Source organism: Amphiura filiformis, chromosome 2, assembly GCF_039555335.1.
Source record: "Amphiura filiformis chromosome 2, Afil_fr2py, whole genome shotgun sequence".
NCBI lineage: Eukaryota > Metazoa > Echinodermata > Ophiuroidea > Amphilepidida > Amphiuridae > Amphiura > Amphiura filiformis.
The window spans coordinates 63,250-77,569 of record NC_092629.1 but is presented as its reverse complement, the minus strand read 5'-3'; the positions used below and the strand labels follow the sequence as shown (position 1 = coordinate 77,569).

Genomic DNA, 14,320 nt, shown 5'->3' with positions numbered 1-14,320 from the left:
AACCTGCACTAACTGTCAGGTGTCATAAGTGTACAGGAAAGGCTATTGTATATAGGGTCATTTTCTTAATTGTAGCCCTACAATCATTATTAATGTAGGTACACTCTGGCACACTAATTGTAAATCGCAGCCCCTCTCCCCATCTCCCCAAATTCAATGTTGATGAAAGCAATTTTGACATTGGGTTATCCAGTCCCACAACATTGGTTGAGGGGGAATGGGTTTGTACTTCTCATCACACATTTTAACCAATTTCACTGGCTTAGAAGAGCGGCAATGAAGACATTTAACAGATTGACAAAGTGTGCCAACCATTTTTTCCTTGATTGTCTGAGCAATCTGTTAAGACAAATCTATTTTGCTTCACAGTTTTAGAGTGGAATGACATCTAGCTTGTATCAAATTTACAACCACGCTATATTTTTATATCATGTCTAAAGAACCGAACCTAAAAGTATCTGGTCAATGATTATTGAAAGAGTGCCGATATTTTACCACGTATACTGGTATTATATTAATGTATCACTTTTATTTATGTTACGACTAATAACGAAGCTATTACACTTTATTTTTAACGATTCATCTCCACCTGTTGTTTTTAGTTATCAGTACAAATGACGTAACTGCGTTGGCGGATGCCGACTATAGATTCATAACCAACAGACCTCTATCTTTCGACGTCCAGCAAACAAATCATACTCTCGAAGTTTTAACGTCCTCCCCTGACTTTCGCGTTGAAGGAGAAGAGCGTTTCGAATTGTGTCTAAGTAATCCTGTTCAGGGTGTTTTAGGACTATATGGACTGATTCGATGCACGACCGTTGTCATAGAAGATTGTGATAGTAAGTGTGCCCGTGTGCGTATAAATATTCTATTGACTGTATGAAGATTTTATCCACGTTCCTCGTGACTTACAATTGTCACACTTATGTTATAATTTGTCGTCTTCATTCTATAGTTGCGTAATGTGGGGCACCGTGAATAAAAAACTTTCTGAGAAAATTAAGTTTGAAGAAATGTCAATATAAAATCCAGTTGTACAAATATATTATGTATTGTTATCTTTATATAATAACTTTCAAAAGAAAAAATTAAGATATATTAATACTGGCAAATTGAAAACAATACGTACGAGTCAATGTGAAAAATACTCAAAACACAAATACATAACCCTACGCCACCTCAGTCGCCGTGGAATCCCAATTGCGTTTCTTTACATCGGCATCATTCCATAATGGCATAAGGTGACCTTACGCCACTGTGGAATGAAACAAGGTGATAGCTATACGCCAAATTAAATTATTTGTTAACAAAACTTGACTGTTGAAAAAGTAAAGGAACATCATCAAGCACATATGTGCCAATTTAAAACAAAAGAGACCAAAAAACAGCTTACGCCACTATGGATACAGCCGACGAATTTGGTTGATTTTTCACAAACATTAAAGTTTGATCAATGTTCAGTTACACCGATACTATACCGAAATCTGGTTCCAACAAATTGCATATAATGTGAAGTCGCATTTTTGACATTTCATGATATGAATAACAAATGTGAGCACAAGACAATAACCTTTAAAATGATGCCAAAAGTATAAATAGTACCAATACTTTTCAAGATATGGATAATTTTGTAAATGAAATAATACCTTGATAGTTTTGTCAAATTGCTATTCTGAGTAGTGGACCAATTAGTTTCCGGCCTTACACAGGATAGTTTAACTGTTATTTATTGAATAAATAAACCTCTTTTTAAGAAGTAAGTTCAAGAATTTGAAAGTCCATTAAGTCCCAAAGTAAAATATCATGATTTTAAGAATTCCAAAACTTGATTTTTTTATGGGAATGTCATCTTTAAAGACCTATAACTCAAAAACATGTCTGATGACTTGTTCTTTTTTTTTTTGAGCTGGTCACATATTAAAATAAATCTCATTTATTCGCCATTTCCTTTTTTGTAGCTGAAGTCATATTCGGGGACGTGACATACACAGTAAACGAAGGTGTTGGCGTTGTAACTGTCAAAGTTGTCCGAAGAGGATATCTCAATAATATCGTCAGTGTCGGTAAGACAAACACTGATTAATAAAACTCTTAAATCATGTTAATCCTCAGCGATTGCTCCCTGATGAAAGAGATGACGAAGTTAAACCGTACTTACTAACAAATAAGCATTTGGTACATATTAAAACTTGGGAAAACTAATTTGATTCAGGCTGAATTATTTTGTTCGACCATGCGAGCTTAGCAGATATCGCATTAGCTGGAGCAGTGCCTCCGTGGCCTCAGATTTATAGAAGTTCATAACGGTCCTTATACTGTTTCTTCATTGACAAAGGGTTGTGCATATTGACATATCTACCGACCTCTAGCCATCATCAATTATTTGTATGTTAGATAACTATCGGTGGCGTAGCGTCATGAGGGTGCCTCCCTCATCGATTTTAAAAAATAGAACATCCTGTGGGAAAAACAGCTTTACCCCAAAGTCAGCCCGGTGCCCTCCTTCAAAGTCGGTGCCCCCATAGGTTGACTCAAGCTACACCACTGATAATAATAAATATTATTACGTAATCACACCTCATTTAAAATATATTGTTTCCTGTATTTGTTCAAAAAGGCAAATAACAGTTGCATATTTCTGACTTCTGGTTACTTACATAATTATTAAAACATTAGATGGTAAATGCTCCTGATGTTGAGCCCGAACTTTTACCTCTCTGAGCTAACATCATCTTTAGCAGTAGCCTGAATCCTATAATACAGGTATACAAATTTACGACAGGTTTTACAGTGCGGTATGGTATGGTATGGTATGTATTCCCGTAGGATTTGTTTGCTAAAATTAATTTTGTTGGTGTTTTAGTTTCTATAGGGACCAGACTGTCAGAAAATGATGGGGTTCAAATTTCCACATCCCTCCTTCACTTCCTGGGGGGTCACCTCAATTTTGGCCCCCCTAACCTATTTTTGCACCTATTTCTGCCATTTGTTAACGAATTTTAATAATGTTTGAAGCTTTTTGTATCTTTTAAAGTATACTGAATATATTTACTATACTTTCTAAGCCACTTTCAGTATCTTTGTACCCATTTATATGGTCCTTCTTCATCATTGGACCCCTTGGACCCCTAATGGTCCAATTCACAAAGTCAGATTTTTGGTTTCTTGGTATTCTCAGTTTCAATGGCAGCCAGAATGGAGTCAAGTGACTCTCAAAGTGGAGTAAACTAGCACTGACTCTCAAAAGGAGTCGCCTGACTGTCACAAGAGAGTCAGTTGACTCTACCCGTGGAGTCAATTGACTCTACCTGTGGAGTCGCGCACGACGTGGTAGTTATTTAACACTGACTCTCAAAAGGAGTCGAACCTGACTTTTACTACAGAGTCAATTTTCTCTACCCATGGAGCTAATTGACTCTACCTGTGGAGTCATCTACACGGTACACGTGTATTGCTGTGGTAGTGGCCATTTTGCATTATATTGTTGCTGTTTGCTGCTGTTCAGCATGCTGGTCATTCGCATGGTGTATCATATGTTGGTGTTTGGTGTGATGTGGTATTTTCATGCTGTAGGCTATTAAACTTGGTCTTAAACCAGAGTCTTGAACTGTATTCCACAGGAGACAGGAACATTTTTAACCTGACATTAAGCAGACTTCAGCCATAGCGTGACTGTATGTCTAAAATGACTACATATTGGGACTCAAATGACTCCTGTGTAGAGTCAGATTACTCCTGTGTAGAGTCATCAACGGGTGACTCTTTAGCAGAGTCCAAAAATTATGACTCTTCAAGTTAGTCAGATGACTCTCAATGTGGAGTCACTCACTTTAGACATAGAGTCGTTGAGTAGCTGGACTGGTAGAGTAGCTCAACTCGCTTCAATATATCTATTTCTCGTTTCTTTATACCCTTGCCTGTTGAAAATGTCAGTAAAGTGGGAGGTGAGGGCTGAAATGCGTCCACATGATACTAAATCAACAGGAAGACATCAGTGTCGGCTCACCAAACACATATTTCTCGTAGACACCATTAACAGCCGAGGCAAGGACTTGATGTGCAATCAGGGTATCAGCCTCTTCATGTTTGTGCACCCTTCTAAAATCATGTCCCTTGATGAAGGTATCATATATTACGATCAACAGGAAATAACTGTCGCTTGATAAATATTTAAGCAGTCCTGGCCTGACAAACACGTCAGCTTCTTCTTGTTCGATGATGCAGATACTAGTTCCTTGATGGCCAGGGTAAAGCTCATTTCTGGGTGGATTCGGTATTCTACCGATGTAGACTTGAAGAGTCTTGTTCTTTAATGACTGGTACATGTATCGATCAAGACAACTCAACCCTCATCATAGCCATCCACCATCTTTTCATTGCATTTGTTGAATGCATTCTGACAATCTCACAGCTTCCGAATCAGCATGGTTGGCGACTTTTTTTCTGAAGCACAGCCATGGCGTCAACTATTAGAACTTTGACAGACTGTTCTTTCTCCTCCAGGTCAGGCCGTGGGACATCTGGAGGATCCTCCTGCATCAGACCAGACTAGGGGACAACTAAACAATCTTTTTGCACCAGACCAGGCTGTGAGGGGGCGCTGACTTGGCATTTTCAACAGCCTTCATCACACTGGCTTTGTCTGTGGGGATGTATAAGGTTCCATCATAAGCAAACAATTGTCTACTCATACTTGCCGATCGTTTCCTCAAATTTAGGAACAAAAAATAGTCGGCTGCCTTGGATTATTAGAAATCTTCCCATCAATTCACTTTCCCCAAGCAACTTGATGAACTTTTCTCCAATTCGCACTTTCCTTTTCTCTAGCCAGTTCGAAAAGGTCGTTAACTTGAGTTTCTACATTTTGTCCCACACTGAGAGTCTTGATGTAGAGATCAAATGTTCAGAAATGAACTCGTCAAAGCGCTTCTGCAGAATACCGTTCTTTGCCTCATCTGACACAAGCGCTGATCCAGACTCATCAATGGATTGTCTCTACAGTGCAACTCAGTCAGGTGACGCAGCTTCGGAGCATTTGCTCTTGACCTCACTGCAGTCTCTCCTGAGAGCTGATAATGGTCTGTCCTTACAGAAGATCTGGAAGCTTTTGGAAAGCTGTTGAGATATTGATTCACTAGACCAGCAAGGGCTGTGGTAGTGACTAGTCGGTCTGGTGCGGCTTCATCTCCACTGAGTCTAACCACCCCACCATGTCCCTTTACCTTCTTGATTTCCTGGTCGAGGCCTTGATCAGTGAAGAAATGCGCGAAGGGTATCTGATCTTACCACTACAAATTCACCAGACTTCAGTGCATTCCATGCTCATGGGTCATCTTTTTCAAATGCATTCATTTGAGCAAGATGGACAGGCATCAGACGAGCATAGTTAAAGAAATCATGCTGGACAAAGTTATCTAATGATGACAAGTAGCCCTCCTAATCACCTGAACGACAAGAGCTGATTATTATAAAGAACATTCTATACCTGGTGAAGATACTGAGTCAAGAACTGAATGAACTTGTTAATGTCTTTACAAGCCGACAACGGAACGTCGGCTTGTTCTGTCTTCTTCTAATTCTTTCTTTCTTTCCTCTGGCAACTCGTGACATTTTGCGTGACTTGCCACGTTTCGCCCTAGCCTAAGAGATTATGCTTTGACAGATTTCAACCATACTTGAGCCAAATGACCACTGGACTAGGCCAAACCTTACATTTGACTTTGACCTGATTGTGACCTTTGACCATGACCTTATGGCCAAAAATGTTGATTTCACAAAAAATGCTACTCCTTCCACAAATTACATGCAATGATCATGTGACTCATGCATATGAATCAACATGTGACAGTGCTTAAAACTTATTAAAAAGAATTAAGGTCAAAGGTCATTAAGGGGTCATTTCCGGTAAAAGTCTGAAAAATTTGTAAAAAATATTCAAAAAATCACTGTCTTTACAAATTATATAGCAGAGAGCCGCTATTAGCACACATGCATTGCTACTAGCCAGGGTCATTAGAATGCCTACAGTTTTGGGCTCAAAGGTCATTAAGTGGTTACTTCCGGTCAAAAACCAAAATTATCAAAAATATTCAAACAAATTTTATCTCAAAATGTAAACAGACCAGAGTAATATAACCATCATACATGAATTAGTGTTACCTGATGTATGCATGGTATTTTTATTTTGGGGGTCAAAGGTCACTAAGGGGTCACTTCCTGTTTTTAGCTAAATAACTTCAAGAATTTTTATCTCGACAACTAAACATAGTAGAATTTTTTAATTAAAATTAAAACAATGCATTTTGTCGGTGTACATAAGGGTTTTTTTCATTGAGGTCAAAGTTCATTAAGGGGGTCAAAAGGGCAATCAAAACTGTAAATAAAAATCAAAATCCATGTATAAGTTCCGATTAAGCTGAAATTCACCAGGAATCTTTCTTATGACATCCTAAGCACAATGCAAGAGCAGTTGACCCCATCCGTGACCCAAGGGTCAAGTTATAGGGTCAAAGGTCAAATTTCGAAATTGGTCCAATCGAGCTCAAATTCAACAGGAATTATTCTTACGACATTCTAAACATGTTAGAAATATTTATGACCCCAAAGGTCAAAGTTTAGGGGTCAAAGGTCAAATTTCTAAATTGCTCAAACTTGACCCATTAACAGGTCGGCTTGTGTGTCATGTCTCGCATGACTATTTAGCTCTTGTTCTCATTCCATCTTGACATTTCTTGAGTACCAGGACTGGATTTCTCCAAAGTTCTCTACTATCTGTGGGCTACATTTGTGGAGTTTGCCCTTGAGATCACTACACGGGATACGAACTGGACATTTTGGAAGTATCGATAAGATGGCATTCATTCATTCATTCATTCATATTTTATTTTCATCAATCATCAGGCATTAATAATCATGATTTCAAGGCTGGTACTGATGTGGTACTCAAGACCTCGCTTGTAAGCTTTGCCATCGAAGATCACACGAACAGCTCCTGATGTGCACCACTTTCAATAGCACAAGGTGTAAAGGCCACTTCCATCAATAATATGTTTTACCAAGAGCATGTCAGGCAGCAAAGTAATCCAATTGGTGTTTCCATCCGACTGCTGAATCTTCAACGCACTAAAAGGTCACGATCTAGTGTTATCAGGGTCTCCCTATGAAGGCCAACGACAGTGGTAGAGATGCCCTGGGTTAACTACATAGCAGTATAGAGGGTCCAGTCTAATGATGAGGTGTAAACACTGGAGCAATAACCGCTGTGTTTTTACGTGTGTAACTTTTGGAGGACTGTGAAGGGTTTTTAACTTTAAATTGGGCTTAATTAATATCGTTACAAGAGTGCCTGTAATTTAAAGAAAGGAACGAACGAGAATCAATGACATATCTCAACCCTTGGACTTTGCAGAATCAGAACAGAACCACAGGAAATGCCCTTCAGAATGTTCTGCGCCTGTAGTAAAAAACGGTTAATTGTCAATGGATGCCCCTGAAATGATCAAAGAGTGGTAAATGTTGTTCTTATATTGGCCAAGAAAAGAGAACGAGCTAGAGGATTAGACCGAGGAATATAATGATGACTGAAAAAGAGACGGGGTCAGTCTGGGGATCCCAGCTGTATAGAGACCCTTGCTGCTGCTCTGAAAGTCAGAAAAAGACACCTCTGATTGGTTTTAAAGTGTAATAAATCAACTCGGAATATTTGAAAACCTACAAAATAACTTTTATTTTACGAAAATTGGTTGTTAATTGGCTGAAATACTGTTCTGGGGGTCCCAAAATGGGTGACCCCCTCGAAAGAGGGCAGGCATCGGGAAACTTTGAACCCCGTCAATTTGCGATAGTTTGGACCCTTAAGAACCCAGAACTGCAAAAAAAAAAATCAATTTTAACACAAGAATCATACGGGAGCTGTTTTCTTGACATTACCACACCACACTATTAACGCATAGGTACCGTGCGTAGACAATTAACGGTTGATGAATTCAGCCAAAAGAAAGCCAAAGTCGAGATGATCTAGATTAATATAAAGCACCAGTAAACACCAATCTACGGAACTTGATATCAACTCATACTTAAAGGATTTCATATTAAAAAAAACCAAAAAAAACCACCCAGTTGTTTGATTTAACGTGCGCTTCAGCTAAGCATTGCCTAATTATCAGCACACTTCAACAATGATTCCGCTGCCATTGGGATATATCAGAATAATTTCCGCTTTACCAAGTTCGCAACTGATGCGTAGGTGCTCTCAGCGGCTTAGATTGCAATTTCCCAAAGCAGCTCCCCATTTTACACCTGGGTGGAGTGAAGCAATAAGGAATTGAGCTATCTTGCTTAAGGGCGCAATACACTGGCCGTGGTGGGGCTCGAACCCGCAACCTTTCGATTATGAAGCTCGCGTCCTAACCACTGGGCCACCGTGCTTCACGGTGGTGCCATCACAAACATGATGAAACTAAATTTCGCGATTTACGAAGAAATGATAAATAAATTATGACAAGTGGTAACTTAATCCATATTACACCAACAAGTGGGATTATTTGGGCCCCTGTGTAAATCAATTTTAAGTTTTTAATATACAAATTAACATGCAAATTACTTGGCAGTTTATTGACTTTAAATATAAATTACTTGCATTTGAAAATCTGGTAGGTATACAATAGTGCTGAAACAAAAAGCAATTTATCTAAAAAAAGATTAAAAAAACACATGCTTAACAGGAATCATCAGAACTAATGATGGTTAGCTTAACTGTGCTGCATAGTGTACAATTCTGCAAGTTGACCAAATGGTCCATGTTACCCAGTGCAGAGTCCCTGATTGAATGCGTTTAGGAGATCATTCGCACACTGGAGCTCTCTCGTACAATTCCCAGTTCTATAATCCGATCCATATTACACACTTACAATAGAATTTAGATTTGATTACTTCAACGTAAATTAACCTGGCAATCTCTACAAAAGTACAAACAGGTTACAGCACTGTATTTTCTTTGTTTGAACCTAAAAATACATTCGAAAGATCGTATTAGACCCAATGATTCAACAGAGAGGACTATAATATTTTTTCTATAAACGGATTTTACCCCAAGGTCCACATATCAAGAGGATATTTTCCTCTTTGTCAATGAACTCCTTAAGTACTGTTATAAATTACCCAAACTAATTTTGAATTCCATGCTTCCCTATCGTTACACCATTACAGATGTTGTTTCGTCAGATGTCAATGCCAAAGCTGGTGCTACAAAAGACTACATCGATGTCCTTCACACCGTAGTATTTGGTGCAGGTGATGATCCTCAGGAAAACATGGTTTGTTTTGATATCATTGTTAACGATGACGATGTAGTGGAGCATTTAGAGACGTTTCATCTGGAACTACAAAATATCAACAATGGTCTTATCGGTGAGCCCAGGATTGCAGAGGTCTTCATTGAAGACAACGATGGTGAGTGGGGTTACATTTTAGATGTGCTTTACATGACAATATAACACTGTCATATTCAAATTTGGAGATATCTTGCATATACCCAGCAAACACTCAAATGTTTTTAAAACGTTTTAAACATGTTATATTTTGGGTTTTGATTTAGATAAAAACGTTTTAATAACATTTAATGTCGGTCAAGGAAGCATTTTAAAACGTTTTGTATGAAAACACACTACAACAAATTTCAAAAATGTTTTCAAAATGTTATTGTAAAATATTTTTGCAAACTATTTTTTGCCAAACATTTTGGCAAAAAAGATGCATGCAAAGTGAAGATGTTTAAAATTGAAGATGCATGCAAAGTGCCAAAACGCGTATACGCGGTATTCAAAGAAAACGCTGTGTTACTTTATCTAATTTCTGAAGTGTAGCTATGGTTTTTCATAAACAGTTCAGAAAATACTTTCACAGATGTGACATGTTTTTGTAGAATACGTTTGCGTTTTACAGTTTAATATGTAGCCATAAAAAAAATCAAAAAATCTTACTAAATAAAAAGAACAAAAAAGTTACCAAATAAAAGGGATAACAAAGTAAAACTAATAATAAGATACTGACACTTTGAACAAACTGTTTATGTTTGTTTATTTTAGTAACATACAGCTTGGATTCTACTAAGATCTGTGGATCCGAAGCCGATGGCGAAGTTAAATTCACGGTAACAAGAGATGGTAATCTGAACGAAGAAACCTCAATTGGTAGGTATATTATTGGAAAATTGTGCTAACCATCTCCTGGCGAACGCAAAATATACCGATAGAAGAATTCTTGGAAGAGGTACGCACTTTGACGTATTCTAAATCGTCTCCGTTGTTACTGAATAGTGGTAGTAAACTCAACCCATAGATGGTCAGATATATCGGGATCTGAAATATATAGCAAAAACTTATTTAATGTATATAGCGCAGCATTCTCCTGCGCATTTTGATATCTCTTTTGTTGCTCTACGATATCATTTGGTCGAGTTATGGGCGCTTGTGTTTTTGCTATATATTTTAGTTCCCGATATATCTGACCATCTATAATCGTTTCGATACTTTATGGGTTCAGTTTATATTGACTACATGTGTCTGGTTCGCAATTACCCATAGGTAAATGGATGGTAAGCACATTACCTAGCTACAACAACGCTGTAGTAAACTCTCCCCTAAATCATATTTACATTTTAAAAAAGAAGTATATTAAACACAAAAACGTCCCATTATATTAATAGCCCTTCACTTCATTCAAGATATCAAATGTAACCTAGAAATTCCCAAGCTAATTTTAAACATTAACTAACCTTTCACGTTGCAACATCCCCTGGGGAATTTATCCATTTTACATTCTCGGGATTCCCCATCCATAAATAGTCCTGACTTTGTTTACCGTGATCACTAAATGATCACATTAAATTACGTTGGGCACCGCTGAATACCATTACATACAAGACATTCAATTATGTGAAAGAAATTATACCTTCAGTAAAAAAAAACATTTTAAAAGGGAAAAGAGAACCGACAAAAACTAGTAAATACCACAGTCAAATTCATGCGAGTTTCCTTGTGAGGGTTTGTATGTCAACGTTTGTTCGTCAAGCATGTGTGAATTTTATCCTTTACATCTGCAGTTATGAAATTCCATTTACCTGAGGGGATGGCTTATTGTGTTGTGGGGTTTTGCACAAGCTTGTATAATTCAGTTCAGTGTATTAAATGGGTATTATATCGTTATGAATTCGGCAAAGTGACGAATCGAGAATTTTGAGCAAATTGAGTTTTTATATGCTTATGATTATGTTTCAGGTTATATATTATTTATACCAAAAATTAATGGTAAATATTACTCAACGACGTAGTTAATGAAATTTGAATCGGACGAATCGCGCCTAAGTGCGATAAATGAATTCGGCAGAGAGACGAATCGTATACTTAGCTGTACAAATCATGTTGATCTATAGTATTGTGTAGCGGGAAACCCCGAATTTTCTATATTACGAATCTTATACTAATATATTTGATACCAACATATAGCTGTAGGTATCTTTTATCCGGCCAAAATAAGTACAAACATTCCCCACATGATATTCCTGCGTTTTAATAATATGAGTGCGCGCCCGTGAATTTGGAAAATCCCGGAAAATCATACACAAAATATAGGCTAATATTATTATTTTTGCTTTAAAATCCTCGAGTTTTTGCTATATATTACAGGGATGACTATTTATAACTTATATAGCAAGTTAAGTCTACACAAAAGCCCCAAATCAAGAATGCGTGCTATGGTTTACACGTAGTTGAATGCGTATTCGACCTCTCTCTGCGCAGTGGTAGAGACATTTTGGATACAGCATAAAGCCGAATAGCTGTTAAAACCCGTTTTAAGAGTATATCGATTATTTCAGAACATGCAAGCATTGCCAATAATTCGTGTACATTCACTTCTATAATATACATTTCAAATGAATGCTCACGAATGTTCTATATTTTTAGAAAGATCAATGGAATGGTATCAAGATTTTCAAATGCCGTTTACTCAGAACAACAACTTTGCGTATTCGGCACTCTGCCGTGTTCATAACGATATATACCATTTTATCACCCAGATGTGGCAGTGACGTGCAGCTTTAAAGTACATGTCTACACACGCACATGATTAAACGTCGCATCGCTGCGAAACAGCTGTCTCAACGCGCTGACGTTACTACCACATTTGGGTGAAAACGACCACCGGAATATAGTACATTCTGCCTTAACTTATAATGAGCGGGAAATTAAATTTATTAGTATAATATAAACATCTTGAGAGTTAAAAGATCATTACATATTTTAAAAGTTGTATAAAGGTCTTTGACCCCACTTGTATTACAAACTCAGCATAATACGATCAGATAAGCGAATCAGTTACCTCAAATACGTTCAATACATTTTTTGTTACAGATATTTTCACCAGAGATATATCAGCATCTTCATCTGAGCCCAACCAAGACTACCTGCCACTTCTGGAAGAACTTTCTCACAATGTGATTTTTGCTCCGGGTGAAACCTCTAAGACTGTGACCATCGATATTGTGGATGATACATTCTATGAATTACCTGAGGAGTTTGAAGTAATACTGGCGAGTGACATAGCCGCTCAACTCAGTGCACCAAGTAGTGCTGTGGTTACCATCATAAGTGATGATAGTGAGTCATAAACATGATATTATTGAAAATTTATATCGCCATTCGGTATAATATCGTTTCGTCTAATTCCCATTTAGTCTCAATTATCATATTAGCAAAACATTGCTCAATTATCAAAAAGGCTATCAAATCTTATACATTGTTCCCAGAAATTGTCAGTAGAATTACTTGTATAGTTGTATAGGTATCAGACCAAATGGTTATTGAACTAAATGATTTTAAACTTATCGGTTATTATATAAGATCATCAAATGGTTATGGTCCAAACGATATTAAACGCAATGGATATAGAGCTCATTTGTTTAGACCAAATGGATGTAGACAAAATAGGTATTAGACGAAATGATATTAAACCAAATGGTCCCCAAGTTCCCAATAAAACGACTCGTATGGGAATTTATTGTTTGACTGGAGGGAACTGAAATACAATGTAATATGATTTAAATATTCACACATTACTTACCATTCATATGGACTGTAAAAGACACAATATTTATATAATATTGTAAATATTGAATGCTTTACTCTTTTATGCGATATTCCGATTTTGAGTCAAATACCCTGATATCATACTAGTTTTACTTCGACGCTAAACTTTTTGCTTACCTGGAAGGTTTTCACTAGTTCAACTAACGTTTTCAGAAGATGGTGATGATGTGATGATATCTTGTCTGCACTCGGGACATTCCTCACTGGTGACGACATGGGTATCAGCAGGTTATCTCAAATGGGATCTGTATCTTATCCTTAGTCACTGTTCAGTCTCGTTTATGATCATTGTGTGTATAGCTTCAAGAACTCTCCGGGAACATTCGTTTTATTCCCGTTCGAGCACCATGGCGTTTTCCCCAATCAATCTGGTGACCTTTTGATCTCACAACATGTTGCCTGGTCGCTGATTTGGAGATGCCAGCAGTAGACTTGCGTCCGCTAAGCCTTTTCCCAAGCTTCCTGGCGGATTCACCAATGTAATTGGCGTGACATTTTTTTAGCGTATGTGATTTAATATACGATCCCAGATTGTTTATCGGCATGTCCATTAATAAGGGGTCCAAAAGTGTGACAATGACTCAAAATTTCAAAATGGCATAAAACTAATTTGAAAGGTGCTTTTAGATAAAGCATTGTCTAAAATATGCAAAAAAAATAAATGGTTTTAAATTTGCTGGGCTTCTACTGAAAACTCACATTCAGACCCAACATGAAAAAATGACCAACATAACTGTGACACCAAATGTATATTTTTACTTCATTTTCAGAAATAGAAAACATCTCGAAATGACTTAAAATTCATATTTGAATGTGATTTAGTATCCTTTATAATGAGAAAATGAAAAAGTTCTACATCATTTTAAAAATTGCATTATTTTTTCAACACTGCAAAAAAGTACAAAAATTCAACTTTACTTCAGTTTTTAGCATATTTGTTACAATATTGGATGTTTTTCAATCCAGAATAATTGATTTATCAATTGTGTGATATCTTATATATCTGACTTAAAATACTAAATTGGCCAGCAAATATTAAAACATAACATTAAACACTGTTTGCATTGTAAATCAATATCAGAAGTCCCAGTTTCAACCAATTTATGTTGTTTATACACTGAAAATGACCAACATTTCAAATGCCCATCAGCAAAAGTTTCTGAGTTCCGAAG

General features: G+C 37.1%; 1 protein-coding gene across 1 annotated transcript in view; it reads left to right on the top strand.

Moving 5' to 3' along the window:
- LOC140172163 (uncharacterized) overlaps positions 1-14,320 on the top strand; it is a 95,066-nt gene that overhangs the window by 54,280 nt on the left and 26,466 nt on the right. The window contains exons 28-33 of the mRNA XM_072195496.1: positions 1,962-2,066; positions 4,507-4,592; positions 4,883-5,081; positions 9,211-9,453; positions 10,089-10,193; positions 12,414-12,659. Of these exons, the coding sequence (XP_072051597.1) occupies positions 1,962-2,066; positions 4,507-4,592; positions 4,883-5,081; positions 9,211-9,453; positions 10,089-10,193; positions 12,414-12,659 (984 nt within the window). The remainder of the gene's footprint in view (positions 1-1,961; positions 2,067-4,506; positions 4,593-4,882; positions 5,082-9,210; positions 9,454-10,088; positions 10,194-12,413; positions 12,660-14,320) is intronic.